The sequence below is a fragment of the Vigna unguiculata genome, chromosome 11 (assembly GCF_004118075.2).
Source record: "Vigna unguiculata cultivar IT97K-499-35 chromosome 11, ASM411807v1, whole genome shotgun sequence".
NCBI classification, from domain to species: Eukaryota; Viridiplantae; Streptophyta; class Magnoliopsida; order Fabales; family Fabaceae; genus Vigna; species Vigna unguiculata.
In genome coordinates, this window is record NC_040289.1 from 8521008 (window position 1) to 8540266 (window position 19259).

Consider the following 19259-nt stretch of genomic DNA (forward strand, 5'->3'; position numbering starts at 1 on the left):
TTACCGACGGATCCATTTTCGCCGCAAATAGTTGATTATCGACGGATTTATCGACGAATATCGTCGTCGAATTTACCGACGAATATGTTCGTCGGTGATCCGTTAATAAATGGTATGAGAAAACTATTTCGTCGGTAATTGCGTAGGTAAAAGTGTTAAACCCTTATCGACAGATTGTGCCGTCGATAAATCCTTCGGTAAGGGCCTCGACAAAATGACTTAAACATTTCAGATTTCATTTTCCCCACTTCATTTTCCCTGCAAAACTCACTCTGAACCCTCATCCGCCGAACACCTTTCACTGTCATCCATTGCCATCGCGACGACGGTCTGGCACCGCAACGAGGGTTTGCTACCAGAGATTTGAGAGGAAGGACGGTGTCCCCACGCAACCGCTACTGAGGGTGTCCCATTCGACTAGACCGTCACTGTGTCGCCGCTGCCATTGTTCTGTTGTCGCGACATTGGCGGAGAAAATTTCGGTGAGCAGGGTTTGATTCTCTTCTTTTCGCCATCTCATCCCTCTATTATTAATTTCGTGTTTTTGTTTGTGTGATGAACATTGAGGCTGTGAGGGATGATCGTTGTTTCATAGTGCCATAGTTTTTGGGATAGCTCTTGGCGCAGTAGAGGCTGCTAAATTGGTGATTGCACCATCGACGGAGGTTAGTGGAACTGATAATGTTAACTGTGGAGGAAGTGTTGGCAACTATATGTTTAGTTTATCCTGTGTTGTTATGATGCATCTAATTTTCTGTCAATTTGTCCCTGAGCATTTGCAATTAAATATAACACCTGTGATTATTTGATGTTGTCATGAATTGGTGTTGTGCTTTCATTTGTTTAGTTGCGATTTGGCCAATGTTGTGATTAAATGCTATTGTGCTTTCCTTTGTTTGGGTCTGAATGGGAATTTGCACAATTCCAATTGCACGATTCTAGTTTATAAAATGGGTTTGGTTTGTTCAAGAGTGGTTCTTGAGGCAAATTGGGATTTAACTTGGGACATTGAACCAATAATTTGTATGGCAGCATTTATAGCTTGTGAAATTTGTTATTGAGTCTTGGGCTTAGTTTTTGTTTCCTTTTCTTTGTTATTTATCTAGCAATGCAAAGGCCTAAGTTTGGGGGTGTGATAACTCCCAGTTTTGTAGTAATTTTAGAGGCCAAGATTGTATTTGTGTAAGCTTTATAGAGTGCATTTGAGCATGCTACTTGCATTCCTTATCTTGGTGCAATGAAATCTATTTAAGTGAGGTTCTAATTCAGTTTCAATCTATTATTTCATAAGCCTCATTGCATTCCTAATTCTATTGCCAAATCCTTTAACACGGTTGCTTTAGCCTCTTATTACTTTGAGTGATTGTTACGTTAATTCTAATTAACTCCAACCTTTGATTTTTGTACCTTAGTTTCTAAAACTAATTATAATTAACTCCAGCATTTGAATTATATTTCTTCTTCCTACCTTTCATGTTTAGGCTTTGGTTAATAGCAACCTATTCCTACACTAAGACTAATACTCATTCTAGTGGCTTCTTATATAAGCCCTAATGCAGAAATTAATATAGTGACAAGCTAATTAAGTAGTTATGAACTTTTGTTCTATTGAAGTTCGTATATGTTGTTTGTATTTCATTTCAATTTCTTCCTTTGCCTTTGATTCATGTTGTAATGGAAATTTGAAAACTTTATCATTTTATCTTGATTATGATAGGGGAGGAAAGGGTAAGGGTCAAGGAGGTTGTGGACCTAAATTGACAAGAGTTGCGAAGGATTCCCCTAGAAGGGTTGTATTTTTGTGAGGTATTTCTTTCCATTTGCCCTCAATTTTTACATTTCCTATATTCATGCATTATAATTTTTAGCAGAGCATGCATGGCTGATTTTTGAGTTATAAATGTGATGAGTTGATGATCTTTACATGTAAAAAGACATAAAATAAAATACAAAGAAACTTGGTGCCTTAGTCACGTTGTATTTCGGGTTAAGGATGATGTTCTACTATTGGTTCATAGTCAAGAAGAAGGTCAACCTTGCTTTCTTTCTCATCTTTAATTAACTATTGTATCAATATTAATTTTGTTATGTGGTTTCGTTCTTAGTCACTTTATGTGTTGTGTGGTTGGTTTAATTGGTAGAGTGGTTCAGTGGGTTTCCTTAAGGGTAGTTGGGTTTCTTTAGTCACTAGTATTTTGTTTTTTGTTGTTTTTTGAGGGCTTCCAAAACCAGTAATAGAATTAATGATGCATTCTACTCCTCATTTCTTAATTTATTTTGCTGGCCTTGAGGAAGTACCTTGTTGGTTGGTCTTAAAACAAAATTATTGAATGAATGATCCATTTTCTATTTTGAGTCTTATATACAGCCACTAAAACATTGCTTTGAATGTTTAATCATGCATACAAGTTATGAATAGAAAAATAATTTAAATTTGCGTACACTACTAAAAAAGTAATTATAGCAGAGTAACAAGCGAACCTCTTTTCTCAATTTCCTCTCATTCTTTTCTATTGCACTTTGTCCCTCGTATCTTACCATTTAAGGTTTGTAAGATATGAAATAGAAATTGGTAATCAGAGGTTTCCTTTCATGTTGGACTTAAGTAGTAATAGGTTTATTACTTAAGCCCCATGTTCTTTGACTACCACAAAAGTAACACTGTCATTGTTTGCCTTCTCACAGAACATGGGTGAAGTTCCTAGCTACTGTCGTTGGGTGTATGACCGTTGTTACAGTGGTAGGAGAGGCTTGAAGGAAACTTTTGTGATAGGAGTTGAACAGTTTATTCAGATTGCTCGACAATATAAATATTATGCTCTTGAGGGAGGGATTAGATGTCCCTGCATTAAGTGCGAATGTACTCATATTTTGAAAGATGAGGAAGTTAAAGTTCATTTATACAAAAAAGGATTCATGCCAGATTACTGGATTTGGACATTTCACGGTGAAGAAGTGCCCTCTGTTTATTTGGGTGAACATGACACACATTTACCTAGTTCAAGCACGGTGGATCATACCTTTGAGATGAATCAAATTATGTATATGCAAGAGATGTTGAGTAATGCTCTTGGCCAACATGATTCATTTGAAGAAGCAGACGGGAGTCATTTAGAAGAGTCTCCAAATGACTTCAGTCAGAGATTTTACAATTTATTAGCAGATGCCAATGAACTTGCATTTGAAGGGGTTACAGAGTCTAAATTGTCAGTATGCATCAGACTTTTGTCCCTCAAATCCAACTGGAACATTCCCAACCAAGCATTGGACAACATTGCAAAACTCATTTTAGATCTAACACCACCAAATAATTCTTTGCCCAAGAATTACTATGAAGCAAAGAGATTAGTTTCAAAGTTGGGATTGGAGTATAAGAAGATTGATTGTTGTATGAACGACTGTATGTTTTTCTATGACAATGATAATGGAAAAATGATGCATCTTTGCTCCAATGCAAATTTTGTGGACACCCTCGATATCGTACACTCCATGGAGGCCAGAGGCAAAAAAAAACCAATTCCATTGAAGTCCATGTTCTACTTGCCTATAATTTTAAGACTACAAAGAATGTTTGCTTTAATGCAAACAGCACAACATATGACATGGCATGATGAGAACAAAATAGAAGGCATGCTACGTCATCCATTCGATGGACAAGCTTGGAAGCACTTTGATCGAAAGCATCCTTCCTTCGCCAGTGATCCCCGTAACGTTTGACTTGGTCTCTATTCAGATGGATTTAATCCGTACATCCAGGCATCATCATCACCCTATTCTTGTTGGCCTATGATTGTTACTCCTTACAATCTTCCACCTGAGATGTGTATGACTAAGCCTTATATGTTTTTGACGTGTATAATACCAGGTCCATCTAATCCAAAGGCATCGATAGATGTTTATCTAGAGCCTTTGATTGATGATTTGAATAAGCTGTGGAGTGGTATTTGGACGTATGATGTTTCAAGGAAGCAAAATTTCCTATTGAGGGCAGCTTTAATGTGGACTATTAATGACTTCCCTGCATATGGGATGTTATCCGGTTGGAGCACACATGGTAGATTAGCCTGTCCGCATTGTATGGAGCATACTAAGTCGTTCACATTGAATTATGGTCAGAAAAGTTGTTGGTTTGATTGTCATCGTCGATTCTTGCCAAGTGACCATCCATTTAGGAGAAACACTAGGGCATTTCGCAAAGGGGAAGTTGAAACGGATGGGCCACCTCTGAGGTTGACTCCATCACACCTTTGGAGAAGAGTCAAACATTTTCCAAAAGTGACTGAAAGTGGTCTCATAAGGATCGATGGGTATGGAGAGTGGCATAATTGGACTAAAAAAACTATCTTTTGGGATCTTCCATATTGGAAAGATAACTTGCTAAGACATAATCTTGATGTCATGCATATAGAAAAGAATTTCTTTGACAACATCTTCAACACAGTGATGAATGTTAGTGGTAAGACAAAAGATAATGACAAAGTAAGAAGAGATATTGGTTTATATTGTCGGCGCAAAGACTTGCAGTTGAAGTCACAGGGCGATGGGAAGTGGCTCAAGCCAAAAGCAAATGATACGATGACAAAAGATGAAGCTAAAATAGTTTGTCGTTGGATCAAAGAGCTTAGAATGCTAGATGGTTATTCTTCAAACTTGGCAAGATGTGCTGATATTGAAAAGGGTAGTATTCATGGTATGAAGAGTCATGATTGTCATGTATTCATGGAGACATTACTCCCTATTGCGTTCAGCTCGTTGCCGATACATGTGTTAAATCCTCTAATAGAAATTAGTCAGTTCTTCAAAGACTTGTGCTCAACGACACTGAAGGAGGATTCATTACAAAAACTAGAGGAAAATATTCCTCTTATTATTTGCAAATTGGAAAGAATATTTCCTCCAGGATTCTTTGATTCAATGGAGCATCTCCCTATTCATCTTCCATATGAAGCATGGCTTGGCGGACCAGTACAATATAGGTGGATGTATCCATTTGAAAGGTGATATGATTACTTAATTGTTTGAACTTTGAACTCTTATTCTCGTGTTCAATTCTAATGTGCACATTTTTTATTTGTAAAGATTTATGGGGGAATCAAAGCGTTCTGTAAAAAATAAAGCCAGAGTAGAAGGATCCATTTGTGCAACTTACTTGCATCGTGAGACCACATACTTTTGCTCTCACTATTTTCAAAACTTCACGTTGTGTTCGAAAAATCGTAGGAATGAAACACAATGGCAAAGTCAAACATCTGAGTCAACATTATCGGTGTTTAAACAAGTCGGTCGTCACGCAGGCAAGGAGTGCACTTATTGGTTAACTGATGCTGAATTCAACTCTGCTCATGTGCATGTGTTAATTAATTGCACTGAAGTTAAACCGTACCTTGAGTAAGTTCTAATCCCATTGTCTACAACCTAAACGGTAAATTCCTTTTAAGCTATTTGTATTCACTGTATTGTTAATCTTCCTTTGACAACTCATTCCTTGTAGCTGAGCAAATACCTCAAGGAACGTCTTCTACCAACATATACTCAAATTTTCCTCATTGGTTTAGAAACCAAGTAAGTGCAGTCTTCTTAGTTCAAGAACCTTTGTTGCTAAAGTTGACTAAACTTTCAATTTTCACACAATTTTTAGGTTTACAACGAGCCATTATGTGTTAGAAATCAAGAGTTAAGGGATTTGGCAAACCAACCCATGAGATGCGTGAAGGAGTGGCACACATACTTTGTCAATGGATACAAATTTCACACTAATGCATGGTCGAACGAGAAGAAGACAATTAATTGTGGTGTGTACGTGAAAGGCCTCACAGAGGGTGGTTATGATGATTTTTATGAAATAATTCATAAAATATATGAGCTAGAGTACAACACCTCTACTTATCCAAAGAAAGTTGTTCTTTTTTATTGTGAATGGTTTGATCCTTCTAGAAATGGTACAAGAGTACATCCTACGTATAATACTGTCGAACTTCAAATCAATTTAAGATACCCACCATTTGATCCATTCATTCTAGTAAATAATGTTAAACAAGTTTATTATGTCTCGTATCCAGCATTTCGGAACATCAACAAACGTGGTTGGTGTGTTGCAATACAAACTAAGCCTAGGGGTCATGTTGAGTCAAATGAGGTGGAAGATGATATTCCCTATCAAGTTGATGAAATGTCACATGCCCATCAAATAATTGAAGTTGAAGGTGTCTCTACATTGCATGACCTTGGTGGGGATGGTGAAGAATTGGAAGAAGATGAAGTAGAAGAAGAAGAAGAAGAAGAAGAACATGAAGAAGAAGAAGAAGAAGAAGAGGAAGAAGAAGAAGACAACGATGATGATGATGATGAAAATTATGAAGTCATGAACGATGACAGTGATGATGATTATTTTTTAATATTTATAACATGACCTTTTACCTTTTAATATTTGTACATATAATTTGACATTAATATTCATCGTTTATTTATTCTAATAGTATTTGTTGAAAATAGTGCACAATGTCATCCAGGGGTCCACCTAATCCTGGCAAGGGGAAAGAGGTAGCAAAACCAAAAAGGGCACCAAAAAGGCCACGCTACCTGATAAAAGTTCCTCCTGCAAGACCATCCATATCCAGTCCATCCACTCTTGCTGACACACATAGTGCAGCCTTACAGTCAATCTTTGTAGGTCTTGCACCCATACCATTACCTTCACCTAGTGATCCTGCCTCTTCTGGTCCCACTAATGCAGATGCTGCTTTTGTTGACCCTCCTCCCAATGAACGACCCACAATTGAACCTTATGGGAAAGGGTAAGAATAACTTCTTCCATCTTAAAAACTATTTTCTTTTACATGACTTATTTTACCTTGCCCTTTTGTGAATTAATTTTCTTAAATCATGTGCAGGTTTTATCCTTCTAGAGTTGCTTCCCAGGCCATCACAAGGCTCAGTGGAGACCTGAGCATGAAGCTCAAATTCACACAAATTTTAACTCTAGAGCTTCACATAGGCTCTTGGAGATGTTTAGAGAGGCCAGAATTGTAGGACAACGACCTTATTGGCTTGGGGATGAGGTGTGGAATCAATTGCTGACACATTGGAATTCTCCAGCCTATCGTAATAAATGTATTACAGCCCAAAGGAACAGAGCTTCCCCCAAGGGTCGGAGCCTACACACAAGCGGTTCCATTACTACTCATGAGCATGCCATTTGTAAGACCCGTAGAATTTAATTAATTAAATAAATAATTAATTAATAAATACGGGAGGGGTAATAATTATGACATTAAATTATGGTTGGTATGACATGGAAAAGTGCTAGCTCATGTGGTTGAGAGCACTTTGATTGTGCGAGAGGACTTGGGTTCGAGTCCTATGTATGCTAACTTTTGATGTTATGGTTTTGTTATTTAAATTTATGAAAACATGTTCTTGTATATTATGATAATTGAATTGTGATTCCTAACAAGAAATATGAATTGGTTAAATGGTTTGATATAGACTTGGTGATTACATGGTTGTGGGTTTGAACCTTGGAGAACTTACATTAAACTATATTTTTGGCATTTTGGCCTGGAATTGGATATGAAAGGTTGGGAAGAACCCTAGATAGTTGAGAGGCAGCCTTGGGTAGCTGGAAAACAGATCATAAAGGTCAATAAATGATAATTAACAGTACCAATAAGTAAATTCCGTTTTAGGTAATTAAACCCTACTAAAAGCCAAGTTTAAAAAAGGGTAAAAAGTGGCCATAGGGAAGGTTTTGGCAAGCTGGAATAGCAACCTAAATTAGAGCACGAAAATCAGAGAGATTGGTGAGGTTCTGGTGAGGTTTGAGTGACCACATCAAGAAGGGGAAGAAGTAGGGATCATTGGAATATCTCAAACAACTCAATTCAAGCAAAGGAAATTCCAGGTTAGGGGAGCTGGACTCCGTTATTTTTGTTTCGCTATATGATATCATGTGATGTATGATAATATGAATGCCTGCATGTTATTAAATTCACGAGATCCTGCATTTCTGGAAAATTTCCAGAAACCGCCTGGCGGGTGATGAACTACCGCCAGGCGACGCATATGGATTTATGTTGTTTTGGGGTTCTGGAAAGGGAACCGCCTGGCGGCACACTCCCAACCGCCAGGCGATGCATGGAACTTTTACCAGTTTTTGGTTTTGGGTGAAGGGCCAGGCAATGTTGGTCCAACTGCCAGGCGACGCGAGCAAAATGTCTCGATTTTTATGATTTTTAAGTTCTGAGAGATTGTATAACCAAAGAAACGTTGTGATGGTATTTGTGTGATCATTAGATGTTGTAAAAATTACTTAACACAGTGTAATTAGGGTTAAATTGAATGCAACAGTGCAACTGGATAATTAGGTCGAAAATTGGGAATTTGATAATGTGAGACCACTGGCAGATAACTCTGAGAGAATTGTTATGGGGTAGGTACAGTTCGTATAACCAACCATTAAGTGAGATAAGTCTTGAGAACTGGGAAGAGAGTTGGTCACTCGTTGGTGCGGTGCGTGAATCTGGAATTCCCAGAACTGATGCACCGCCTGGCGGCGTGGGAATTGCCGCCAGGCGCCAACACAGGGAGAGGAAACAGCGTGGTTGGGAGGTGTGTTAGAGGGAGGAGTTTTGATGCTATGTGATTTTAGAGGGGATTGACCGAGAGGAGGATTGGGTTAGGTGCAGTAATGGAATGAGCAAACTTTAGTAAGGTTACGTGAAAGTTGGTATGAATGTGAAGGAGTGGAAGTGGAGTGGGCATATATCTCGAGTACAGTAAGGACTGCGGAGAGAGTGGCAGTGAGGGAGGTACGACTCGGGTAGGGACTGTTATGGTGATAGGAGAAAACACTGAATTGTATGGTTAACTAAGAAAATCCAAAGGGGACAATTTTATGGGATAATGGTATAAAAAAAAAGATTGGTGACTTAGGGAAAAGTTGAGATAAGCTTAGACATATATGACGAGATGATGTAACTGGTATGGGTGCCTGAGACTATCAGTGAGTTGTGGGATTGGTAAGATTGGTTGTAAGACATTATAGTAATGGTAATTGGGACTTGGATTTCTTTGTGGTATAGAGACTTGTGATATTAAATAGCTTGCTTGTAGTACAGATGTATTAGTCGGGAGGGTGCAATGTCAGTAGGGCTAACTTAGAGTGCAAACTGTCACAAAGTCGAACCAGGAAAGAAATGAGTAAAATCAGTTAAGAGAGACTACTGATATGCCGCCTGGCGGTGAGTTGGAGACCGCCAGGCGGAAGTGACCATACAGGGGGTACCTGATTCTTGGGCGCCTGGCGGTGAGGGACTTCCCGCCAGGCGGTACCTGCAGCGAGGAGGGTTTTGAGGCGTTGTGCGCCTGGCGGAACGCGACACCCGCTAGGCGGTCTGGGAGCTGGCAGCGCCTGGCGGCACGTGTCCCCCGCCAGGCGATTTATACTGCTGCAGCTTTGAGTTTTATTTATGAATTTGTGATCTATAGTGCGTCTAGAGATGCTTTAAGGGTGAGATTGCTGGTGTTCCTTGAGTTGTGGCTCGGAACGTATCCCTGGAGTTGTGGCTCGGGATAGGGGTTAAGCACGTGGTATTCCTTGAGCTGTGGCTCGGAATAGCATCTCTTGAGTTGTGGCTCGGGATGGCGGATGAACACGAGGAACCCTTGAGTTGTGGCTCGGGTTGACGAGTGTTGCCGGTGTGAGTGTGCTGGTTGTGGCCAGTACGGATGGGTCCAAATAGATTGCCCTCCTCAGTTGTTGGCTGACGAGTTTGGTAGTCTTGGGACGATGCGGACTTTGTTCGTATATGGGAACTCTACCTGGCGTTGCGGTGTATGATCCATAGCATGTTTTCCCGCACGTGCTCTATCGGTTGTGGCCGATAGGTATGGCAGCAAGTCACCTTGAAGAAATCCTTAGACGTTGTAGAACACGAATAATTTGACTGGGGGTCAGATGGCAAGAATTAAAGAATAGGGCAATGTGAGATGTTTGTGTTATGTACGATCTCTTGTGTTTATATGATTATATTTCTGTAACTTTACATATGTGATTAAATTGTTAAGCTCACCCTATCTGCATGTGTGTGGCGATGATCGTGTACGCGGTACACGGGAGCAGATTCTGTTGATGCAGGTGGCTCAGATGACGCTTAGCCGCGGAGAGGGGTTATACTTGGGGAATTGCTTATGTTTACTTTATCGCCTTTGAAAACAGTTGTAAACCCTGATGGGAATATTTATAACGTTATGGTGTTGATATTCATAGACTTTATTCGATGGTTTAACGAAGTTTTTAAATTTTCCCGCGTTTTGGGAAAGTGAAGTATTATTAAATGCGCCCAGTTTTAATTTATTTATTTTATTTATTTATAAATCAGTAATATCCTAACGGGATGTTACATTTGGTATCAGAGCAATGGTTTTCAAAATGATTTTTTGGGGTCTATGGGGAGTAAGCATACCGTGTTACGTTTGCGGGACTAAGTGTTTGTGTTGTTAGTTTATTTTTGGATATGAAATCCTAATATGAGCTGTATATGTGAATAGCTATAATATGTGGCGTGCACGAGCTATGGCTAACCGTAGGAGGAGGAACACAGCTGGAGCTGATGACATAGCTCAGGCGATCCATCGTATGGTGGACGCGATGCAACCCATAGCGGCGCCACCCAGAGCTGTAGTGGCACCTACCCGACCAGTATCTATGGAGGATTTCATGAAACACCGGCCAGCCAAGTTCTCTGGTAAGGCCACTCCTGGTGAGGCAGATGCCTGGATGCGAGAATGCGAGAAGATCTATCGAGTGCTGGGGTGCACGGATGAGCAGAGGCTGTTGTTTGTCACATTTCTCCTGGTGGCAGACGCAGAGTATTGGTGGCAGGGGATGCAGTAGTTGATGCAGACCCGTGAGGAGCAGGTGACATGGACTGCCTTCAGGACAAGGTTCCTGGAGAAGTACTTTCCCGACAGTGCGAGGCACGAGTGGGAGGCAGAGTTCCTTACTCTTCAGCAGGGGACCATGATTGTGGCGACATACATAGAAAGGTTCGAGTATCTGGCGCGTTTCTACACCCCAATAGTCACCGAGGAGTGGAGGTGTAGGAAGTTCGAGGGCGGATTAAAACATGAGATACGTCGTTTCATTGTGCCACTTCGGATTAGAGAGTTTCTAGTTTTGGTCGAACAGGCCAAGACTGTGGAACAGTTGGAGACCGGGTCGAGTAGTGGAGGAAAACAGCAGAGGACTACCCCAGATGTCAGACCACAGAGGAAACCTTATAGCAGACCGCCGACTACCTGGGGAAGGCTATAGTGTTATAACTGTGGCGGGGAACACTTGAGGAGGGATTGCACTAGACCGGCCAGCAGTACAGGTGTAGGCAGTAGCATTGGTAAGTGCTACGTATGTCAGCAGACAGGGCACTTTGCATGTCAGTGTCCTAACAGAAGACCAGCTGGCGGTGTGCCAGCTAAGAGGCCAATAGGAGACCGACCCAGAGCGCCGGGGCGTGTGTTTGCTTTGACGACCACAGAGGCGAAACAGTCAGGTAACCTTTTACAGTTTCTATGTCTGTTGTGTGATCACGAGGTAGTGGTGTTGTTCGACTCGGGAGCCACCCATTCGTTTGTGTCTAATGAATGTGTGAGGAGGCTCGGGCTTACGATGAGAGAGCTGGGGTGCGAGCTTTTAGTCGCAACGCCAACGTCTGGAGAGGTATCCACCACTTCTATGTGCGTGGGGTGCCCTATGGAGGTGGCAGGCCGTAGGTTCAGACTGAACCTCATATGTTTGCCGATGGAGGGTTTAGATGTGATTTTGGGCATGGATTGGTTGTCGAGTAACCATGTCGTCATTGATTGCGGGCAGCGCAAGATAGTGTTTCCTGATACGGTGGGGTTAGAACTTATCTCGTCTAATCAGGCGGTGAGGGAGATTGAGGCTGGAGCTACATGTTACATGATTGTGGCTCAAGCAGAGAAGATGAGCACGGCCGAGAAGATCAGTAGGATTCCGGTAGTGGATGAATATGCAGATGTATTTCCGGATGAGATTCCAGAGTTACCGCCTAGCAGGGATGTAGATTTCTCCATTGATCTCATCCCTGGCGCTGGGCCAGTTTCTATGGCACCGTACAGAATGACGCCTGCTGAGTTAGCCGAGTTAAAGAAACAGATTGAGGATCTGCTTGAGAAGAAGTTCATCCGACCGAGTGCATCACCGTGGGGAGCACCGGTTCTGTTAGTGAAAAAGAAAGATGGTAGCTCCCGGTTGTGTGTTGATTACCGGCAGCTGAATAAGCTGACGATAAAGAATAAGTACCCGTTGCCGAGGATTGACGATCTATTGGATCAGTTGAGGGGAGCTGCAGTGTTCTCCAAAATAGACCTGAGATCTGGATATCATCAAATCCTTGTCAGGCCGGAGGATGTCCAGAAGACTGCTTTTCGATCACGGTATGGTCACTACAAGTATGTAGTGATGCCATTTGGAGTGACCAATGCGCCGGCTATATTCATGGATTACATGAATAGGATTTTCAGGCCATACCTAGATCAGTTTGTAGTAGTGTTTATCGATGACATTCTGATCTACTCTGAGAGCAGAGAAGAACACGCAGAGCATCTGAGAGTAGTTTTGTGGATTCTCAGAGAGCACCAGTTGTATGGGAAGTTATCAAAATGTGAGTTCTGGTTGGAAGAGGTACAATTCCTGGGCCATGTGATCTCAGCCCAAGGAATAGCCGTTGATGCGGCAAAGATAGAGACTGTGGTGAAGTGGGAGAGGCCCCAAACAGTTTCAGAGGTGCGGAGTTTTCTAGGTTTGGCAGGGTATTATCGACGGTTTGTGGAAGGTTTCTCCAAGATGGTGAGTCCTCTTACACAGCTTACGAGAAAGGACCAGCCTTTCTCATGGACAGATGAGTGTGAAGCTTGTTTCGAGGATATGAAGAGAAGACTGACCACCGCACCGATATTGGCAATCCCCGACACGACTAAAACATTTGAGGTGTACTGTGATGCCTCGTATCAGGGGTTAGGCTGTGTGCTGATGCAAGATAAACGGCCTGTGGCTTATGCATCGAGACAGTTGAAGGTGCATGAGAAGAATTACCCGACACACGACTTGGAGTTAGCGGCAGTCGTGTTTGCCCTCAAGACATGGAGGCATTACCTGTATGTGATGCCTCGTATCAGGGGTTAGGCTGTGTGCTGATGCAGGATAAACGGCCTGTGGCTTATGCATCGAGACAGTTGAAGGTGCATGAGAAGAATTACCCGACACACGACTTGGAGTTAGCGGTAGTCGTGTTTGCCCTCAAGACATGGGAGGCATTACCTGTATGGAGCGCAGTTCCAGGTATTCAGCGATCATAAAAGCTTGAAATACTTGTTTGATCAGAAAGAGCTGAATATGAGACAGAGGCGTTGGATGGAGTATTTAAAGGACTACGACTTTGAGCTATTGTACCACCCTGGTAAAGCTAATGTCGTAGCGGATGCCTTGAGTAGGAAGAGAATTCATGTATCAGCTATGATGATTAGAGAGTTGGAGCTGATAGAACAGTTGAGGGACATGAATCTGGGGTTGGATATGGGTCCTGGACAGATACGATGCAGCATGTTGAGGATCACGAATGAGTTCCTAGATGAGCTCCGGATGGAACAGGGTAAGGATCAGGAACTGCGGTTGATAATTGGTGAGTTGGGCACCGAGAAGAGGAAGGATTTCCGAATGGGCAGAGATGGGATTCTACGATTCAGGGAGAGAGTGTGTGTTCCAAACAGCAGGGTTCATAAGAGTCGTCTTAGCATACATCCGGGTATGACTAAGATGTACAAGGATTTGAAAGCCTCTTTCTGGTGGACGGGTATGAAGACGGATGTGGCTGATTATGTCGCTTCTTGCTTGGTATGTCAGAAAGCGAAGATAGAACATCAACGACCGGGTGGTATGTTAGAACCTCTGGATATTCCACAGTGGAAATGGGACAGCATTTCCATGGATTTCATCACTCACCTGCCGAGATCAGTGAGAGGGCACAACTCAATCTGGGTGATAGTAGACAGGTTGACGAAGTGTGCTCATTTTCTGCCGATTAATCAGAAGATGAATATGGATAGGCTGGCGGATTTGTATGTGCGAGAGATTCTCAGATTACATGGAGTACCAGCGAGTATTGTGTCAGATAGAGACCCGAGGTTCACATCGAGGTTCTGGCAGTCGTTGCAGAACGCTTTGGGTACTCAGCTCAGGATGAGCTCCGCCTATCATCCTCAGACAGATGGACAGTCTGAGCGGACTATACAGTCATTGGAGGATCTATTGAGAACCTGTGTTTTAGATCATCTGGGTACATGGAGTGATGTGTTGTCGTTGGTAGAATTCACGTATAATAACAGTTATCATACCAGTATTGGAATGGCTCCCTACGAGGCCCTGTACGGTAGGAGATGTAGGACGCCATTATGTTGGCAGCAGGATGGCAAGGCAGTGGTTCTTGGACCAGAGTTCTTACAGCAGACCACCGAGAAGGTGAGGGTGATTCAGGATCGGATGCACGTGACTCAGAGCAGGCAGAAGTCGTACGCGGACAAGAGGAGGAGGCCGCTTGAGTTTGAGGCAGGGGATCACGTATTTCTCAGAGTTACCCCTACTGCAGGTATTGGCAGGGCACTTAAATCGAGGAAGTTGACACCTCGATTCATCAGACCATATCAGATCATGAGGAGGATTGGTCCTGCAGCGTACGAGATGGCATTGCCACCACACTTGGGCAACTTGCATAATGTTTTCCATGTGTCACAGTTGAGAAAATACATAGCCGATCCTACACATATTCTGGAGGATGACGATGTGCAGATACGGGAGGATTTAACCATTGGAACCGGACCAGTGAGAGTCTTGGATTCTCAAACAAAACAGCTCAGAGGGAAGAAAATCAGAACCGTGAAAGTTTTAATGGGATGAGGCAACTCAAGAAATGACATGGGAAATGGACGATGTCATGAGGCGGTCCTATCCTCATCTCTTCACTTGTAAGTTCTCTTTTTCGAGGACGAAAAATTTAAAAAGGGGGGAGTATTGGGAGTATTGTAAGACCCGTAGAATTTAATTAATTAATTAAATAATTAATTAATAAATATGGGAGGGGTAATAATTATGACATTAAATTATGGTTGGTATGACATGGAAAAGTGCTAGCTCATGTGGTTGAGAGCACTTTGATTGTGCGAGAGGACCTGGGTTCGAGTCCTATGTATGCTAACTTTTGATGTTATGGTTTTGTTATTTAAATTTATGAAAACATGTTCTTATATATTATGATAATTGAATTGTGATTCCTAACAAGAAATATGAATTGGTTAAATGGTTTGGTATAGACTTGGTGATTACATGGTTGTGGGTTCGAACCTTGGAGAACTTACATTAAACTATATTTTTGGCATTTTGGCCTGGAATTGGATATGAAAGGTTGGGAAGAACCCTAGATAGTTGAGAGGCAGCCTTGGGTAGCTGGAAAACAGATCATAAAGGTCAATTAAATGATAATTAACAGTACCAATAAGTAAATTCCGTTTTAGGTAATTAAACCCTACTAAAAGCCAAGTTCAAAAAAGGGTAAAAAGTGGCCATAGGGAAGGTTTTGGCAAGCTGGAATAGCAACCTAAATTAGAGCACGAAAATCAGAGAGATTGGTGAGGTTCTGGTGAGGTTTGAGTGACCACATCAAGAAGGGGAAGAAGTAGGGATCATTGGAATATCTCAAACAACTCAATTCAAGCAAAGGAAATTCCAGGTTAGGGGAGCTGGACTCCGTTATTTTTGTTTCGCTATATGATATCATGTGATGTATGATAATATGAATGCCTGCATGTTATTAAATTCACGAGATCCTGCATTTCTGGAAAATTTCCAGAAACCGCCTGGCGGGTGATGAACTACCGCCAGGCGACGCATATGGATTTATGTTGTTTTGGGGTTCTGGAAAGGGAACCGCCTGGCGGCACACTCCCAACCGCCAGGCGATGCATGGAACTTTTACCAGTTTTTGGTTTTGGGTGAAGGGCCAGGCAATGTTGGTCCAACTGCCAGGCGACGCGAGCAAAATGTCTCGATTTTTATGATTTTTAAGTTCTGAGAGATTGTATAACCAAAGAAACGTTGTGATGGTATTTGTGTGATCATTAGATGTTGTAAAAATTACTTAACACAGTGTAATTAGGGTTAAATTGAATGCAACAGTGCAACTGGATAATTAGGTCGAAAATTGGGAATTTGATAATGTGAGACCACTGGCAGATAACTCTGAGAGAATTGTTATGGGGTAGGTACAGTTCGTATAACCAACCATTAAGTGAGATAAGTCTTGAGAACTGGGAAGAGAGTTGGTCACTCGTTGGTGCGGTGCGTGAATCTGGAATTCCCAGAACTGATGCACCGCCTGGCGGCGTGGGAATTGCCGCCAGGCGCCAACACAGGGAGAGGAAACAGCGTGGTTGGGAGGTGTGTTAGAGGGAGGAGTTTTGATGCTATGTGATTTTAGAGGGGATTGACCGAGAGGAGGATTGGGTTAGGTGTAGTAATGGAATGAGCAAACTTTAGTAAGGTTACGTGAAAGTTGGTATGAATGTGAAGGAGTGGAAGTGGAGTGGGCATATATCTCGAGTACAGTAAGGATTGCGGAGAGAGTGGCAGTGAGGGAGGTACGACTCGGGTAGGGACTGTTATGGTGATAGGAGAAAACACTGAATTGTATGGTTAACTAAGAAAATCCAAAGGGGACAATTTTATGGGATAATGGTATAAAAAAAAAACGATTGGTGACTTAGGGAAAAGTTGAGATAAGCTTAGACATATATGACGAGATGATGTAACTGGTATGGGTGCCTGAGACTATCAGTGAGTTATGGGATTGGTAAGATTGGTTGTAAGACATTATAGTAATGGTAATTGAGACTTGGATTTCTTTGTGGTATACAGACTTGTGATATTAGATAGCTTGCTTGTAGTACAGATGTATTAGTCGGGAGGGTGCAATGTCAGTAGGGCTAACTTAGAGTGCAAACTGTCACAGAGTCAAACCAGGAAAGAAATGAGTAAAATCAGTTAAGAGAGACTACTGATATGCCGCCCGGCGGTGAGTTGGAGACCGCCAGGCGGAAGTGACCATACAGGGGGTACCTGATTCTTGGGCGCCTGGCGGTGAGGGACTACCCGGCCAGGCGGTACCTGCAGCGAGGAGGGTTTTGAGGCGTTGTGCGCCTGGCGGAACGCGACACCCGCTAGGCGGTCTGGGAGCTGGCAGCGCCTGGCGGCACGTGTCCCCCGCCAGGCGATTTATACTGCTGCAGCTTTGAGTTTTATTTATGAATTTGTGATCTATAGTGCGTCTAGAGATGCTTTAAAGGTGAGATTGCTGGTGTTCCTTGAGTTGTGGCTCGGAATAGCATCTCTTGAGTTGTGGCTCGGGATGGCGGATGAACACGAGGAACCCTTGAGTTGTGGCTCGGGTTGACGAGTGTTGCCGGTGTGAGTGTGCTGGTTGTGGCCAGTACGGATGGGTCCAGATAGATTGCCTTCCTCAGTTGTTGGCTGACGAGTTTGGTAGTCTTGGGACGATGCGGACTTTGTTCGTATATGGGAACTCTACCTGGCGTTGCGGTGTATGATCCGTAGCATGTTTTTCCGCACGTGCTCTATCGGTTGTGGCCGATAGGTATGGCAGCAAGTCACCTTAAAGAAATCCTTAGACGTTGTAGAACACGAATAATCTGATTGGGGGTCAGATGGCAAGAATTAAAGAATAGGGCAATGTGAGATGTTAGTGTTATGTACGATCTCTTGTGTTTATATGATTATATTTCTGTAACTTTACATATGTGATTAAATTGTTAAGCTCACCCTATCTGCATGTGTGTGGCGATGATCGTGTACGCGGTACACGGGAGCAGATTCTGTTGATGCAGGTGGCTCAGGTGACGCTTAGCCGCGGAGAGGTGTTATACTTGGGGAATTGCTTATGTTTACTTTATCGCCTTTGAAAACAATTGTAAACCCTGATGGGAAATTTTATAACGTTATGATGTTGATATTCATAGACTTTATTCGATGGTTTAACGAAGTTTTTAAATTTTCCCGCGTTTTGGGAAAGTGAAGTATTATTAAATGCGCCCAGTTTTAATTTATTTATTTTATTTATTTATAAATCAGTAATATCCTAACGGGATGTTACACCATTCGTATGGTAATAAACTTCTCTCTTAAGTAATTCATCACACTCAGAATTTTAATAATTTATGCTTAAAAATTAACACCATATTTTGTTTTACAGGCACAAGAGCTTGGTCGATATGTGCACATTGATGAGGTTTTTCAACAAACCCATATCCGTAAAGGATCCAACGAGTATGTTGATGAAAGATCTCGGAGGACCCATGTAAGCCACACTTTCACTACTTTTCCATAAAAGTATATTGTTGACCCTATTTCACTAATACCTTCTTGTTTACTTGATAGGAAGAATTTGAAGATAGACTTTCACAGGTAAGATCTGAGCAAGGCTTTTGTGTTGGTCCATCAGATCCTAATGTTGATCCTACAACAGAAGACATAATTAGGACTCGGTGTTGGGTTAAGGTTGTTGGTGGAAAGAATAAAGGAAGAGTATATGGGGCAGGCCAACTTGCTGCAAACTCAGGTGCAAGCGGTAGCTTTAGGCGCCAATCGTCTTCTTCCTCTTCCAGTGCTGAGGACGTTACGTACCTCAGACAAAGACTAGAAGCCCGTGATCAGGCTTATGAGGAATTAAAAGGTCAATTTCAAAACTTACACAATCTGGTCTTAACATTGCTGCCTCCTGACCATCGTGCCCTTCAACAACCTCAATCCAACATAACATCGTCTCAACACCAGCCCGAAACAGTACAACCCAGCACAGTCCAAAACACAGTAGTGCAGCCTGCACTAGTCCAGCCTGCACCAGTCCAGCCCGCACCAGTCCAGCTCGCACCAGTCCAGCCCGCAACAAATCCTAAGGACTCTGATTCGGATGACTACTTAGACTATTAGGACCAAATGTCAGAGTTACTCAGGACTATAGTTTTTAGTTTGATTGAGTTTTTCAGTTTGATTAATAATAAACACTTGATGCTTTCACTTAAGTGATACGGATGACTGTTTGTAGTAGTATCGTTGAGGACTAGTTTTTACTTTGATTGAGTATAAACATTTGATACTTTTACTATGTTTATGTTTA

General features: G+C 42.2%; 1 protein-coding gene across 1 annotated transcript; it reads left to right on the forward strand.

The window, feature by feature from the left end:
* The first annotated feature begins 2688 nt into the window (after positions 1-2688).
* LOC114170150 lies at positions 2689-10894 on the forward strand. The gene is made up of 8 exons (XM_028055635.1): positions 2689-3706; positions 3866-4997; positions 5080-5156; positions 5492-5562; positions 5639-6259; positions 6493-6794; positions 6891-7025; positions 10549-10894. Exons 1-8 carry the CDS (start codon positions 2689-2691, stop codon positions 10892-10894), a joined length of 3702 nt encoding a protein of 1233 aa, XP_027911436.1.
* The last annotated feature ends 8365 nt before the right edge of the window (positions 10895-19259 follow it).

Bases quoted from the DNA above. Each gene is read 5' to 3' on its own strand.
- LOC114170150 (XM_028055635.1), top strand. From the start codon at position 2,689: ATGGGTGAAGTTCCTAGCTACTGTCGTTGGGTGTATGACCGTTGTTAC. The intron at 5,563-5,638 runs GTAAGTGCAGTC...CACAATTTTTAG, and splicing joins CTCATTGGTTTAGAAACCAA to GTTTACAACGAGCCATTATG. The intron at 6,260-6,492 runs GTAGAAGAAGAA...TGTTGAAAATAG, and splicing joins AAGAATTGGAAGAAGATGAA to TGCACAATGTCATCCAGGGG.